General features: G+C 42.7%; 1 protein-coding gene across 2 annotated transcripts in view; it reads right to left on the reverse strand.

Annotated features, from left to right (window-relative positions):
- The window catches only part of PRKG1 (protein kinase cGMP-dependent 1), a 1303224-nt gene that overhangs the window by 238677 nt on the left and 1049329 nt on the right, over window positions 1–15218 (reverse strand). For both annotated transcript variants that reach the window (XM_069567846.1, XM_069567847.1), the window contains one exon: window positions 2469–2546. In XM_069567846.1, the coding sequence (XP_069423947.1) occupies window positions 2469–2546 (78 nt within the window). The remainder of the gene's footprint in view (window positions 1–2468; window positions 2547–15218) is intronic.

A 15218-nucleotide genomic window follows, 5' to 3' on the forward strand; every position in this document is an offset into this window, starting at 1 on the left:
GTTTTTCTGGAACTCTCTTGCTTTTTCCATGATCCAGTGGATGTTGGCAATTTGATCTCTGGTTCCACTGCCTTTTCTAAATTCAGCTTGAATGTCTGGAAGTTCACAGTTCATGTACTATTGAAGTCTGCCTAGGAGAATTTTGAGCATTACTTTGCTAACATGTGAGATGAGTGCAAGTGTGTGGTAGTTTGAGAATTCCTTGGCATTGCCTTTCTTTGGGATTGGAATGAAAACTGACTTTTCTAGTCTTGTGGCCATTACTGAGTTTTCCATATTTGCTGGCATATTGAGTGCAGCACTTTCACAGCATCATCTTTTAGGATTTGAAATACCTCAACTGGAATTCCATCACTTCCACTAGCTTTGTTCATAGAGATGCTTCCTAAGTCCCACTTGACTTCACATTCCAGGATGTTTGGCTCCAGGTAAGTGATCACACCATCATGATTAACTGGGTCATGAAGATCGTTTTTGTATAGTTCTTCTGTATATTCTTGCCACCTCTTCTTAATATCTTCTTTGCTTCTGTTAGTTCCATACTGTCTCTGTCCTTTGTTGTGCCCATCTTTGCATGAAATATTCCTCTGGTATCTCTAATTTTCTTGAAGAAATCTCTAGTCTTTCCCATTCTATTATTTTCCTCTATTTCTTTGCACTGAGGCTTTCTTACCTCTTCTTGCTATTCTTTGGAACTCTGCATTCAAATGGGAATATCTTTCCTTTTCTCCTTTGCCATGTGGTGCTCTTCTCTTCTCAGCTATTTGTAAGGCCTCCTCAGACAACCATTTTGCCTTTCTTTTTCTTGGGGGTGGTTTTGATCACTGCCTCTTGTACAACGTCATGAACCTCCATCCATAGTTCTTCAGGCACTCTGTCTGTCAGATCTAATCCCTTGAATCTGTCACTTCCACTGTATAATTGTAAGGGATTTGATTTAGGTTGTACCTGAATGGTCTAGTTTTCCCTTCTTTCTTTAAGACTGAATTTGGAAATAAGGAATTCATGAGCTGTGTCACAGCTCCCAGTCTTGTTTTTGCTGACTGTATAGAGCTTCTCCATCTTTGGCTGCAAAGCATATTATCAATCTGATTTTGGTGTTGGCTATCTGTTGATGTCCATGTGTAGAGTCTTCTCTTGTGTTGTTGGAAGAAGGTGTTTGCTATGACCAGCGCGTTCTCTTGGCAAAACTCTGTTAGTCTTGGCCCTGCTTCATTCCATATTCCAAGGCCAAATTTGCCTGTTACTCCAGGCATCTCTTGACTCTTGCTTTTGCATTCCAGCCCCCTATAATGAAAATGACACCTTTTTTTCCTTGTTAGGAAATGACACCTTGTTAGCTCTAGAAGGTCTTGTAGATCAACTTGAACAAGGAGAAATGAACTTGAAGAAAGGGAAATCCACTTGTAGTTGTATGGCATCTGTCTGCATCAACGTCTATTTCATAATATTTTCTAAGGAAAAGCCAGTTTGGTGTTAACAAGGAAAATATCTTTGCCACGTTATCCTTTATAAATTTTTAAATGTATATCAAAGCAAGTTGACTAAAGCAAAACATACAGGTTTAGAAATTTTCAATTCTACAGCTTATGTACCTGCTCCTGAACCTACTCTCATTACCCCTCTCCTTCTCTATTCCTTCCCATTGGGACTTAATGTGTGTTCACCTTCTACTTCTTAAAACTTAATGCAATGATTTTAATATAGTAATATTAGAATACACATAATTAACATACTAATCAAACATATATTATTATGTAATTAATAATCATGGAAGCTAAGTTGCATGACCTGAAAAACAAGGTTAGGAAAAAAAAAATGTATGTCTGGTTTTAAAAAAAATCTTGGATGTGTCAAAAAATTCCAATATATTCTCACTACTTCTCTTCCAGAACCCCTACAGTCCTCTGAAATATAACCAAGGGAGTGAGTTCCTGTGGTGCGATTTCCATGCTATTTCTATACATACATATTACCAAACTCAAAAGATAGCACCACTAATACACTTGTCTTCAGCTGAAACTTCTTTCAAACCACCTCTTTGAGGCAGTGCTGGAATCTGCATTAAGACAGTAGCCACAAAAGTCTGTCGGAAACTCATCTTAGATAAATGTATCATTTTATGATTGCAAAGAATTAGAAATATAAGGGCTTTACTGGTCGCTCACACAATAAAGAACCTGCCTGTAATGCATGAGACCCAGGTTTTTTCCCTGAGTGGGGAAGATTTCCTGGAGAAGGAAATGGCAACCCATTCTATTATTGTTACCTGGAGAATTCCATGGATCAAGGAGCCTGGTGGGCTACAGTTCATGGGGTTGGAAAGAGTCAGACACAACTGAAAGACTAACACACACACACACACACACAGAAATATAATACGGAAAAAAATCCAGGATTTCCATTTATGTAGACATATCAGTGACTTCCAGCATCATGATTATTATACTCTAGCCACCAAAGCTTACCTTTCCTTTACTGATGATAAAGAAGGTGTCCCCTCTTGCACCTTGCCTGATGATATATTCCCCATTTTCATAGTGGGTCTAAAAAACAGAAACAGTAACAGAAAAATAAATTAGAAAGAAGTAATTTACTAAACAGCTCAACCTCTTCAAATACTATTAGCTCCTAAGGGAGGAATTCATCCTTATGGAGTTTTACCCAAGGCTAGAATCCATCATTATTTAAGAATGATTAATAGTCAATGAACACAATGATTACAAAGAAATCATTTCTATCCTGCTCATCTTAAAAACTATTTCTTTAGTGCCATTTTTCTGGATGATTATATCTTCAAATTCATTCATTTTAATAGTCTGATGAAAATATTTCTGTCTCCCATCATCTGAGCATGAAATAAAACAGCAGAACTGATCATTAAACATGTCTTTTTGTATTATTTTATCTGTCATTTCCATTTGGCTCTAGTATTTTTGTGATGATAGCATTTTTTTCTTTTTTCCCTTCTGAGAAAGCCCTATGTATCTAGCATTTTTAAAGACCTTCGTTTGGAAACGGGGTTGATTTTTGGTGGGGGTTATATGGCACTCGTCACTTTTTAAGGCACTGCTTCAGGCTTTAATGTCCTGCTTCAGCAATTTAGATTTGGTCATGTCAAACAGAATGTCTGTATTTTATGTACTGAATCCTGGTCCAGCATCTGTGAGCTTGTAAACCACCAAACCAGGAGCAAAGTAAGACTGCAAGAGAATTATCACAGTCAGTGTCCCAGTATTCTGATTCACACACAGTTACTAGGTCGAGTCCGAGCGGAGACTGGTCCTGCAATAAACAAAAGTAATTACTATAAGCAGAGGTGGGAGAAAGCATACTGCAGGCTCAGGAGGTATAACAGAAAACTGAAAACTGCATCATCTGGCCCTGTCTTTCTCTGAAGCTTAGGAAGGGAGGCATATTTGGGGAAAGAAATGGTTACTCTGTATACTCCTTAGGAAACAGACTTCACAGTGCGCATGTAATGCTCACCAGGCCAATGGCTGTGATTTGTCCTGATACTTCAACATTGTTTCTTAATATTTTATTCACTCTTAAAATTACCTTTCATTAATACTAGCTATTAAGAATAGCCATGCTTTTCCTTGTACATCAAGAAAATTAACATACCACCTGTTAATTGTTTTTTCACTCATGTATTTAACTAATTACAAGTTCTCTAAGTAAAAAAAAAAAATTCCTCCTATTTCTTTTCCCCGATCTCAACCATTAGATGGTATACACAGTCTGGTATCTTTCAAGACTTTTTCCTATGCTTTTAAACGTATATCAAAGTGCATATAAATATTTATTTCTAAATAAAAATAAGATCATATAATACACATTCTTCAACTGACTTATTCTATTTAACAAAACATCTGTGTTCCATTTGTAAATATTGTTGCTTAGAAAGCAACAGAGGAAATCTCTTTGCGATGAGTGGATTAGAAAAACAATCACAATAGCCTATTTTCATTCATTCATTCATTCGAGAAACATTTCTGAATGACTTGGAGTCAGGCCTGGTAATATTCACTGATGATACAAAGATGAATAAGACAAAAATATCATGCTGGATCCATCATAGAGCCTTCCTTGATAGCGGTGATACTGTATAGCACACTGTCCAACATAGTAGCCAGTAGGCACATGTGGCGACAGAGAGATTGAAATGTTGCCAGTGTGACTAAGAAACTAAAATTTAACATATTTACATTAATTTAAATGTAGAGACTCACAGGGCTAGCACAGGTAGCAGGTAAAACCGGCAAGGGAAGGGTTACAATCTATAGCGGTAGGGCAGGGGCATGGGTGGAACACCTTCCATTCCCATAATGTCTCTTTCTTTTGAATACAGCTCGATTAGTAAAACTCAGGACCTCTTTCTGCCCTTTTCCTCACTCTGTACCAGAGGAGATGGGGTCATTTATCTGACTGATAAATTTGGAAATAATCGGTATAGGCATCTCAGCCTCTCATCGCTTTCAGGTGGGTGGGTGCGTGGGTGCCCACCCCTACCCCCTGCCCCGCCACAGGGGACTGGCGCTCTCTGCCGCTTCTCCAGGGCAAGAATCTTCTCCACTGCACAGTGAGCCTGCCCCTGTCTGGGCTTCCATGACAGGACAAGTAAATCTGCTCAAACAGAGGTCCAGTTGGGAAGCCTATTTATCTCTCATTCCTAAGCTACATTCTAGCCTAGAGCTTATTAGTGATAATAATAAAATTTCCTCTGGAGAAGGAAATGGCACCCCACTCCAGATTCTTGCCTGGAAAATCCCATGGACAGAGGAGCCTGGTGTGCGATAGTCCATGGGGTCTCAGAGAGTTGAACACAACTGAGAAACTGAGCACACCGTTTAGTCCACAGTTTAGTGATATTTTAGTCCCATGTATCTCCCTCTAGTTGAGAATGAATGCTTCAAATCTTTTTTTTTTTTAGACCCCAAAGAGCAATTTATTATTTACTAAGTGTTAATATGGAGAAGGCAATGGCACCCCACTCCAGTACTCTTGCCTGGCAAATCCCATGGATGGAGGAGCCTGGTGGGCCGCAGTCCTTGGGGTCGCTAGGAGTCGGACACAACTGAGCGACTTCACTTTCACTTTTCACTTTCATGCATTGGAGAAGGAAATGGCAACCCACTCCAGTGTTCTTGCCTGGAGAATCCCAGGGACGGGGGAGCCTGGTGGGCTAATAAGATTATTCTTTGGTTTCCCTTGGTGTCAGCTGGACTAACTGCAAGGTGCAATGCCTCCTGCTTATGAGCACTGAATGCCACTTGCTGGCTGGAGGCACAGCCAGGACTGTCAGCCCCTGTTTTCCCCCACATAAGCCTCTCTATGTGGCTGCCCAGTCTTCTCTATGGCATGGTAGTTGGCCCCTGGGAGTGGGCCAGCTTCTTACATGGCAGCTTGCTTCCTGTGATGCAAAGCAGATGTCAAGCTTTCCCAAGGCCCCAGTCCCCTATCATATATGTTGCATTCAATGAGTTCAAGCAGGTCCCAGGCTGATCCAGGCACAAGGGGAAGGGACTGCATAAAGGTGTGAGCCCCAGTAGATACGGTCCATCAGGAGCTGCCAAAACACAGTCTGGCACACACCTCAAACTTCAAGTGTACTGAACTGGGTTCCTGGCATCCTTTTTCCAGTCTTGCTTCTCCCAAAGCCAATGCCAACTTCAATCTTTCTGGGTGCTTGGGCCAAACCCCTTGGAATCATCTGTAAGTCTTCTATCTCACAGGCCACAATTGCTCTGTCAACAGACCTGGCTGATCTACCTTCCAAAAATGCCCAGGATTCAATCACCCCTCATCTCTGTGGCTATGACTGCCATCTTTTCTTACCCAATCCATGCAGCCATCTCTAGCTGGGATCTCTGCTCTGGCCAGGCCCCTTCAGTCCCTTCCCCACATAGCAGCCAAGTAACCCCGTTAACAACCAGCGCCTGCCCCTCTGTTCACACCCCGTAGGGCCCTTCTACACGTGTACAGTGCCCTACAGTCACTACAACGCACGAATAGCTCCTGTTTGCTTGCTTCTGTCTTTCGTCGCTTCACTACCCTCGCCTCCCGCCTCTCTCCCTCTCGTTCTCGTCTGTTCTGTTCAAACCACTTTCCCTGATGCTCCTTGGACACGCAGGTGCAGGCCCACCTTAGGCCCTTTGCGCAGGCTTTTCTCTCTGTCTGGAAGGTCCTTCCAACCCAGGTATCTCATGACTCTTTCATATCTTTGCCCAAATGTCACCTTCCTGATGAGATCTTTCTCAAACTTCCCTTTAAATCTGTTTGTCTTCTCTGTACTTGTAACTCTTCTTAATTTTCTATGTAGCACTTACCACCCTACATCTGTCAAAGTTCTGGCAGAAGAAACTGCCCCTTGGGAGAGGGAGGTGATCAAAGAAGGATGAATGATGGGAGTGAGGAATGGATTAGGGGATCAAAGAGGGCTGGTGGTAAATGGCCAGGGAGCAGGATTACTGGACCCTGCTGAGACCTGAAGCCATGGGAGAGATTAGCTCAACAGGAGCAGGAGCTGTAGCTTCCGATAAGGAACCGCTGCTGCTGCTGCTAAGTCGCTTCAGTCGTGTCCGACTCTGTGCGACCCCGTAGATGGCAGCCCACCAGGCTCCCCCGTCCCTGGGATTCTCCAGGCAAGAACCCTGGAGTGGGTCTGATAAGGAATATCCACTGCCAAACCCCTGCTTGGTTTGGGGAAAACTGAGGGGTAAATACCCTGACTTCTCTCTTCTCTACCTTCTAGTCTCCTGCTGAAGTTCTCCTTGGCTGAACTCAGCGGGAAGTCGTGAGACAATGGAGTCAGTGGAGCCCTTCTATTCAGATCAGCTTCTAGACAGAGAGAAGGGCCAGGAAGAATACAAGCTTCAGGTCCATGTTTAACATACCTTTCAGTCATTTATCAAGGTTTTCCTCCACTAGAAGGAAGGAACTCTATGAGAGATTTTTATGTTGCTCCCTGCTGTGTCCCTTGCCACTAGAAGAATGCCTAACTGTTCACTAAATATTTGTCAAATGAACAGTTTACATTATAAGAACACTTGGTCTATCATGTAACAAGAAGTCTGAAAATTGAGCAGTTCCAAGGCTGGTCAATTTGTTGGCTCAAAATGTCCTGTGAAAGACCAGGTTCTCTCCCTGTTTCATTTGGCTTGTCCTCACTGGAGGGGTCCTTATGGTTCCAGGATGACTGCCCCTGCTCCAGTCATCACACCTGGGTCAAAAGCAGAAAAGGTGAGTTTCTCATCTTACCACTACTTCTAGGTGAAAAATCTCAGAACACCCTAGTGATCATGTCCTTATGCCACCTCTGAGTTGCACACCTGTTCTTAAATGAATATCTGGTGAGATTAAATAATGATTCCAAATGGTTCTTATTAATCAAGCTTACCCACTAGGGCTGAGAAGAAACCATTTAAATGAAATAAAACTCTGGAAGTGGAAAAATGGAAAGAAGGGATTGTGGAGGCACCCAAGAGGGTATTTAATTCATGGAAAAACCCAAACAGACTCTGAAGGGTCAGGGCTGAGATGCAGGTGGAATGAAGAGAAGGGGCTAGTAAAGCTGGGATGGTAGGTTGTAAGAATAGATTCAGAGTCCACAGAATCTGTCTTCGAAGATCCACTGAGCTGTGGTGAAGGACAGGGAGGCACCTGCCCCTCGTGACAGTATGGTGGCCAATTAAACTCAACTGAGGGAGACCTGGGTTTGACCCCTGGGTTGGGAAGATCCCCTGGAGAAGGGAATGGCTATCCACTCCAGTATTCTTGCTGGAGAATTCCACGGAGAGAGGCGGCCTGTGGGCTACAGTCCATGGGTTCTCAAAGACTCAGACCTGACTGAGTACTAAGCATAGCTCAGTAGACGATCCTCAGTCTCCCAGCTGGCGCTAGTGGTAAAGAATCTGCCTCCAATGGAGCTACAGGAGACTCAGGGTCTATCTCTGGGTCAGGAAGATCCTTGGAAGAGGAAATGGCAACCCAGAATGCTCCAGTATTCTTGCCAGGATAATTCCATGGACCGAGGAGCCTGGTGAGCTACAGTCTATAGGGTTGCTCAGAGTTGGACACAACTCAGCACACATCCATAGATGATCCTAACAGATTTCTGGGGAATGTGCCCCAGTACTTGACCCCCACCTTCTCCCAGAAGCTCTGGCTCTGGTTGAAGCTGGAGTTCAGAGCCAACCAAGAGCTATGGCAAAAAGTGACGTCCTCCTTATCTTTGGAGTCATGGCTCATCTCATGGACGCTTCGCAATAACTGTAGAAGGGGTTATGGTTAAAACTCTTACGGTTTTAGCAAAGCTAAAGAAAATATAGCCTAAGTGACTGTCTCAAGGTCACACCCCTGACAAGAAGCGGGGGGGATCTTTTCTTTGCACATTTCATGAGAATCTGTGGAGGAGATGGAGGGAAGGCTAGGCCATGCCCTGACCCCATCCATTTCCCTGTCTGTTGCCGGGCAGTTTGGTGTGGGTAATGACCGGGCCCTATTATGTTGCAAAGGAGAGAGGCATCTAAGTCACCTTCAGTGATACACAAATAGATCCTTCACAACCTCCTAGTCAAAAGTGATAGAAATTCAACCACAACTGGTAGGTGAGAAGGTACTGAGTCACAAAACAGCATAGTCCAAAGTTAGTGGTGTCTGAAATGGCTGATTCCAGGGGTTAAATCATGGTGCCAGCTCTCCTCTCCTCACAGCTCTGTGACCCATGTTAGCCTCTCATGAGGCTCTAGGGCATGCCAAGATGACCGTGGGCTTCCCTCATGTTCCAGACAGCTGGCTCTTTCATGATTCTAATTCCTTTATCCCAGAGAGCAGAAAGTTTGGCAGGGATATCCATAATCTTTTTATTTAACTCATGGATATTATCTAATCACTTTCATATGGTTTTATAACTGCAAACCCACCATTGCTGCATCAATTCTTCTAGTTTACCTACATAGGGCATGCATTGCTCATATTTCTACGCTGCATAAGCTCATAAAACTCAAAGGTCCAGACAAGAGCCTCTGGGACAGTGGCCAAAGGCAGTCCAAGTTTGGGAAAGATGACATCAATGGTGTCATAATACCAGGACTCTAATGGATATGCTATCCTGAATCATTCAATTGTGCCTGAGGGGAAGATGATCATGCATGCTGATTCCTTAAGAGTCTCTCTAATTATGTTCATCAAATGCCAGCAATTTCACTGTTTTTTGAAGGTCACTTTGCCATTTTCTTATTTCAAATTAAATCATACAAATATACAGAATTTAGAAAGGGAAGGAATCCTAGCAATTAGGCAGATTCTTTTATGGGTTTCCATAGTTATGAGGATAAACGCCAAACTCCTTAACATAGCCTGCAAGACCATCTATAGCCTGCTCCATGCCACGCTTTCCAGCCTCTTCTCCTTCGCCCCAACTCTCCCGTCCAGCCCTGCTGGCCCTCGATGGTCCCTTTGTCAACTGCCACACTCCCTTCCTACCATCAGGACTAAGCCCTTCCACTGCTGTGCAGCCACTGCTTCTCGCCTGCTGCTGCTGCTAAGTCGCTTCAGTCGTGTCCGACTCTGTGAAACCCCATAGACCGCAGCCCACCAGGCTCCCCCCTCCCTGGGATTCTCCAGGCAAGAACACTGGAGTGGGCTGCCATTTCCTTCTCCAATGCTTCTCGCCTATTTACAGCCTAATTCTTTTTCGGACCTTAGCTTTACCTGACCTGGCATATCCTTCTCCTCTATACCCACCCCCACCCCCCCCCCCCCCACACACACAAAATCAGGTCTCCTTCATTGCCCTTTTCTGAGTTTGTAGTTATTCATCTACTTATATGATATTTTTATGATGTTTTCCACCAGATTTTAAGTTCTACTGAAGGCAAGGACTGTGGTTGGTTTTGTTCATTCTAATATCTTCAGAGCCTAACATAGAGCTTGGAACAGAATAAGGACTCAAAAAGAAGGAGATTAGGTCTTTTGTAGAGAAGTGGATGGACTTAGAGTCTGCCATACAGAGTGAAGTAAGTCAGGAAGATAAAGACAAATATTGTATACTAGCACAGATATGTGGAATCTAGAAAAGCAAGACAGATGAACCTGTTTGCAGAGCAGGAACAGAGGTGCAGATAGAGAAGGACCATGTGGGCACGGGAGAATGGGGAGGGTGGGATGAATGGGGAAATTAGGTTTGACGTAAATATACTACCTCGTGTAAACAGATGGTGGGAACTTGGTATATAGCACAGAAAGCTCAGCTCCGCGTTCTGTGGTGATGATGGGTGGGATGGAGGGAGGGTGGAGGAAAGTCCAAGAGGGAGGGGATCTAAATATACATAGAGCTGATTCACATTGTTGTATAGCAGAAACTAACACAACAATGTAAAGCAATTATACTCCAGCAAAAAACAAAACAGAAAACCTAATTGGATGAATGAGCCTTAATTTCCATCTTCCTAGCACTACCCATGGTCCAATCCAACAAAAGGCCTCCACCTCCAATAGCTGTGCTGAGACCAGCTGTCTTTCACTAGCTCCCCTGTTAACTCCCCAGTCCAGGCCAAAAATCACACCTTGTATTTTGTTAGTCCTCCCATCTGGCCCTCCTGCTTTGGCTCTTGCCCATCCATCCTATTCCACACCATTCCATCTAGTCTTCTCTTGACACCCAAAATGACCTTTCAAATAGCAAATCAACTGAAATCACTTTACTGTCAAAAACTTCCAATGGCTCCTTGCTACAATTAGCATCCTTAGCAAATTACTACAGTCTGTAAAGTTCTCTTATTGTGGCCCCTACCTCTCCATCCTCATTCCCTCCCTCTCACCTTCATTCTTTCTGTTTCAGAAATGCTGGCTCTCTCTCTCTGTGCTTTCTCTCTGTGCTTATCAGATTGGATCCATCCTCAGAAGTCTACATCAGGATACTCCATCTAGAATACTCCCCCTCAAGGTGTTGGTCATTATCTTATTCTCATCAGCAAGGTCTCAACAAGGCCTTTCCTCACCACTCTTGGAATGTGCCCTCTACCCTCATTCATGTTCTCTCCTATGTATGTCCTTGTTTTACTTTTTTATTTTAGAAAGTTCTCTAAAGCTGTGTGATTGTGCTTTGCTGCTATGAAAAGGCCACTGGACACGTCAGTGACTACTTGATGTAAACCACAGCTGCAAACCACAGCACAATGGAGCCTCTGCTGAGAGTCTTCCATCACAACCATCACGATTTGAAACTTTTCTTCTTAATTGGTGGAACCCTCTCCCTCTGTCACCTGCTGCTCAGAGGATTTAGAAAGCTTCACATTATGTCCATTCTTTGACTTAGAACAATGCCTAGCACACAACAGGCATTCAATGTATAATCTAGACAAAGGATAGATTTGGTCCAAACTCCTATATTTCGAATGGGAAAGCTGGGTTATAAATCATAGATTATAGGATGGATAGAGAAGGGGAATTGACAATATATCTAAATATAAGCTAGATATTCCCCAAAAGTAATAACTTAGAATAAATATGGCAAAACCAATACAGTATTGTAAAGTTAAAAAAATAATAATAATAAATAAATAAAGAATAAATATTTCCAAAATTTGTGAATTAGGAAAAGCTGGTCTTCTCTTTGCCACTAGAGAAAAAATGAATATAGATTTTATTATTGATATGGATGTGAGGATTTTTAGAATTTAACATTAATATGTAAATATCCATTTAGGCTTTTCAAAATGTTGTGTATTATGCTGACACTTGGCAGAAGGCTTAGTACAACACTGGATACAGCACTTTGAGGCCTTGGGGGTTATTTCCTGGTGAATTTATGATTCATTTTTACTTTTTAGATAAGACTTATAGCTACTGATATCAAACATGTACTTTTGGGGGGGTTTCCCTGGTGGCTCAGACCATAAAGAATTTGATGCAATTCAGGAAACCTGGGTTTGATCCCTGGGTTGTGAAGGTCCCTTGGAGAAGGGAAAGGCTACCCATTCCAGTATTCTTACCTGGAGAATTCCATGGACAGAGGCGCGTGGCGGGCTACAGCACATGGGACTGCAAAGAGTCAGACACGACTGAGTGACTGACACTTTCACTTTTCCTACCTGTGCTTTAACTGCTGTCTTATTTTCAGCTCTCAACTCTAACACAATCTTTAATCGAAGTTCATTTAATGTAAACTAATATAAATAAAGGGCAAAAATGGTATGGACCTATCAGAAGCAGAAGATATTAAGAAGAGGTGGCAAGAATACACGGAAGAACTGTACAAAAAAGATCTTCACAACCCAGATAATCATGATGGTGTGATCACTCACACTCTCCTAGAGGAAGACATCCTGGAATGTGAAGTCAAGTGGGCCTTAGAAAGCATCACTATGAACAAAGCTAGTGGAGGTGATGGAATTCCAGGTGAGCTATTTCAAATCCTGGGAGATGATGCTGTGAAAGTGCTGCACTCAATATGCCAGCAAATTTGGAAAACTCAGCAGTGGCCACAGGACTGGAAAAGGGTAGTTTTCATTCCAATCCCAAAGAAAGGCAATGCCAAAGAATGCTCAAACTACCGCACAATTGCACTCATCTCACATGCTAGTAAAGTGATGCTCAAAATTCTCCTAGCCAGGCTTCAGCAATACATGAACTGTGAACTTCCAGGTGTTCAAGCTGGATTTAGAAAAGGCAGAGGAACCAGAGATCAAACTGCCAACATCCGTTGGATCACTGATAAAGCAAGAAAGTTTCAGAAAAACATCTATTTCTGCTTTATTGACTATGCCAAAGCCCTGGACTGTGTGAATCACAATAAACTGTGGAAAATTCTGAAGGAGATAGGAATCCCAGACCACCTGACCTGCTTCTTGAGAAATCTGTATGCAGGTCAGGAAGCAACAGTTAGAACTGGACATGGAACAACAGACTGGTTCCAAATAGGAAAAGGAGTACGTCAAGGCTGTATATTGGCACCATGCCTATTTAACTTCTATGCAGAGTACGTCATGAGAAACGCTGGGCAAGAGGAAGCACAAGCTGGAGTCAAGACTGCTGGGAGAAATATCAATAACCTCAGATATGCAGATGACACCACCCTTATGGCAGAAAGTAAAGAAGAACTAAAGAGCCTCTTGATAAAAGTGAAAAAGGAGAGTGAAAATGTTGCCTTTAAGTTCAACATTCAGAAAAATAAGATCTAGTGGCATCCAGTCCCACCACTTCATGGCAAATAGATTTGGAAACAGTGGAAACAAATGGCTGACTTTATTTTTCTGGGCTCCAAATTCACTGCAGATGGTGATTGCAGCCGTGAAATTAAAAGACACTTACTCCTTGGAAGGAAAGCTATGACCAACCTAGACAGCATATTAAAAAGCAGAGACATTACTTTCTCAAAATGTCTGTCTAGTCAAGGCTATGGTTTTTCCATTGGTCATGTATGGATGTGAGATTTGGACTATAAAGAAAGCTGAGCACCAAAGAATTGATGCTTTTGAACTGTGGTGTTGGAGAAGACCCTTGAGAGCCCTGTAGACTGCAAGGAGATCCAACCAGTCCGTCTTAAAGGAGATCAGTCCTTGGTGTTCATTGGAAGGACTAACGTTGAAGCTGAAACTCCAATATTTTGGCCACCTGATGTGAAGAGTTGACTCATTTGAAAAGACCCTGATGCTGGGAAAGATTGAGGGCAGGAGGAGAAGGGGACGACAGAGGATTAGATGGTTGGATGGCATCACCAACTTAATGGACGTGGATTTGGGTGGACTCCAGGAGTTGGTGATGGACAGGGAGGCCTTGTCTGCTGTGGTTCACATGGTCACAAAGAGTCGGACATGACTGCGTGACTGAACTGAACTGAATATAGAGTTATCATTCTAAAGTAACTTCTCACTTAAATTACTTCAGTCAGAAATTATATCATTATCTCCCTTCATGTGTGAAAGTGAGAAATTGTTAATATCTCAGTCATGTCTGACACTCATGTCCATTGAGTTAGTAATGCCATCCATCTATCTTATCCTCTGTTGTCCCCTTCTCCTCCTGCCTTCAATCTTTCCCAGCATCAGGGTCTTTTCTAATGAGTCAGTTCTTTGCATCAGGTGGCCAAAGTATTGGAGTTTCAGCTTCAACATCAGTCCTTCCAATGAACATTCAGGACTGATCTCGTTTAGGATGGACTGGTTGGATCTCCTTGCAGTCCAAGGGACTCTCAAGAGCCTTCTCCAACACCACAGTTCAAAAGCATCAATTCTTCGGCGCTCAGCTTTCTTTATAGTCCAACTCTCACATCCATACATGACCACTGGAAAAACCACAGCCTTGACTAGACAGACCTTTGTTGACAAAGTGATGTCTCTGCTTTTGAATATACTGTCTAGGTTGGTCATGACTTTCCTTCCAAGAAGTAAATGTCTTTCAATTCCATGGGTACAGTGCATATACATTGTCATAAATGGGCCATTTCCCCTTTTATGGAACAATACCTGTCAAGGGGGCTTGTTCTGTTATGAAGTGCTTTCTTAGATAATATCTAACCTCATTAAGGCAAAAATTTTTTTGTACCCTCCTTCTTATCCTTCAGAGAGAAATTAATTATTCCTTATACCACCACTCACAAATTAACCAGAACACCAAAAGAACAGATCAAAGCATGGAACACTTTTTATAACCACCTCTGTTCCACAAACCACCACTACCCTGTTACCATCCAACTGGACATCTGGGGTACACATTTCTCTACCATACATTTTTTTTTCCTATTTCAATACCACACCTCACTTTACATTCAGGATAGTCTCTTACTTTACTTCTAAAACTTCCCCCCATTTCTTGGGCTGAACAACAACTTTATTCCAAGGCTTCTCAAACTAACCTTTAAAACCTCCCTTATCAACCCTGAAGTTTGCATACATATGGAATCTAGAAAAATGGTATTGACGAACCTATTTGCAGAGAAGGAATGGAGATGCAGATATAGAGAACAGAGCTGTAGACACAGTGGGGGAAGGAAAGAGTGGGACAAATGGAGGAAGCAGCATCAACATTTACACACTAACGTGTGTAAAACCGATAGCTGATCAGAAGTTGCTGTATAACACAGGAAGCCCAGTCTGGCACTGTGTGATGACCTAGAGGGGTGGGGTTGCGGGGTAGGTAGGAAGGCTCAAGAGGAGATGATATGTGTATAATTACAGCTTGCGTGCATGATTGTACAGCAGAAACCAACACAA

This window comes from Ovis canadensis, chromosome 22, assembly GCF_042477335.2.
Source record: "Ovis canadensis isolate MfBH-ARS-UI-01 breed Bighorn chromosome 22, ARS-UI_OviCan_v2, whole genome shotgun sequence".
NCBI lineage: Eukaryota > Metazoa > Chordata > Mammalia > Artiodactyla > Bovidae > Ovis > Ovis canadensis.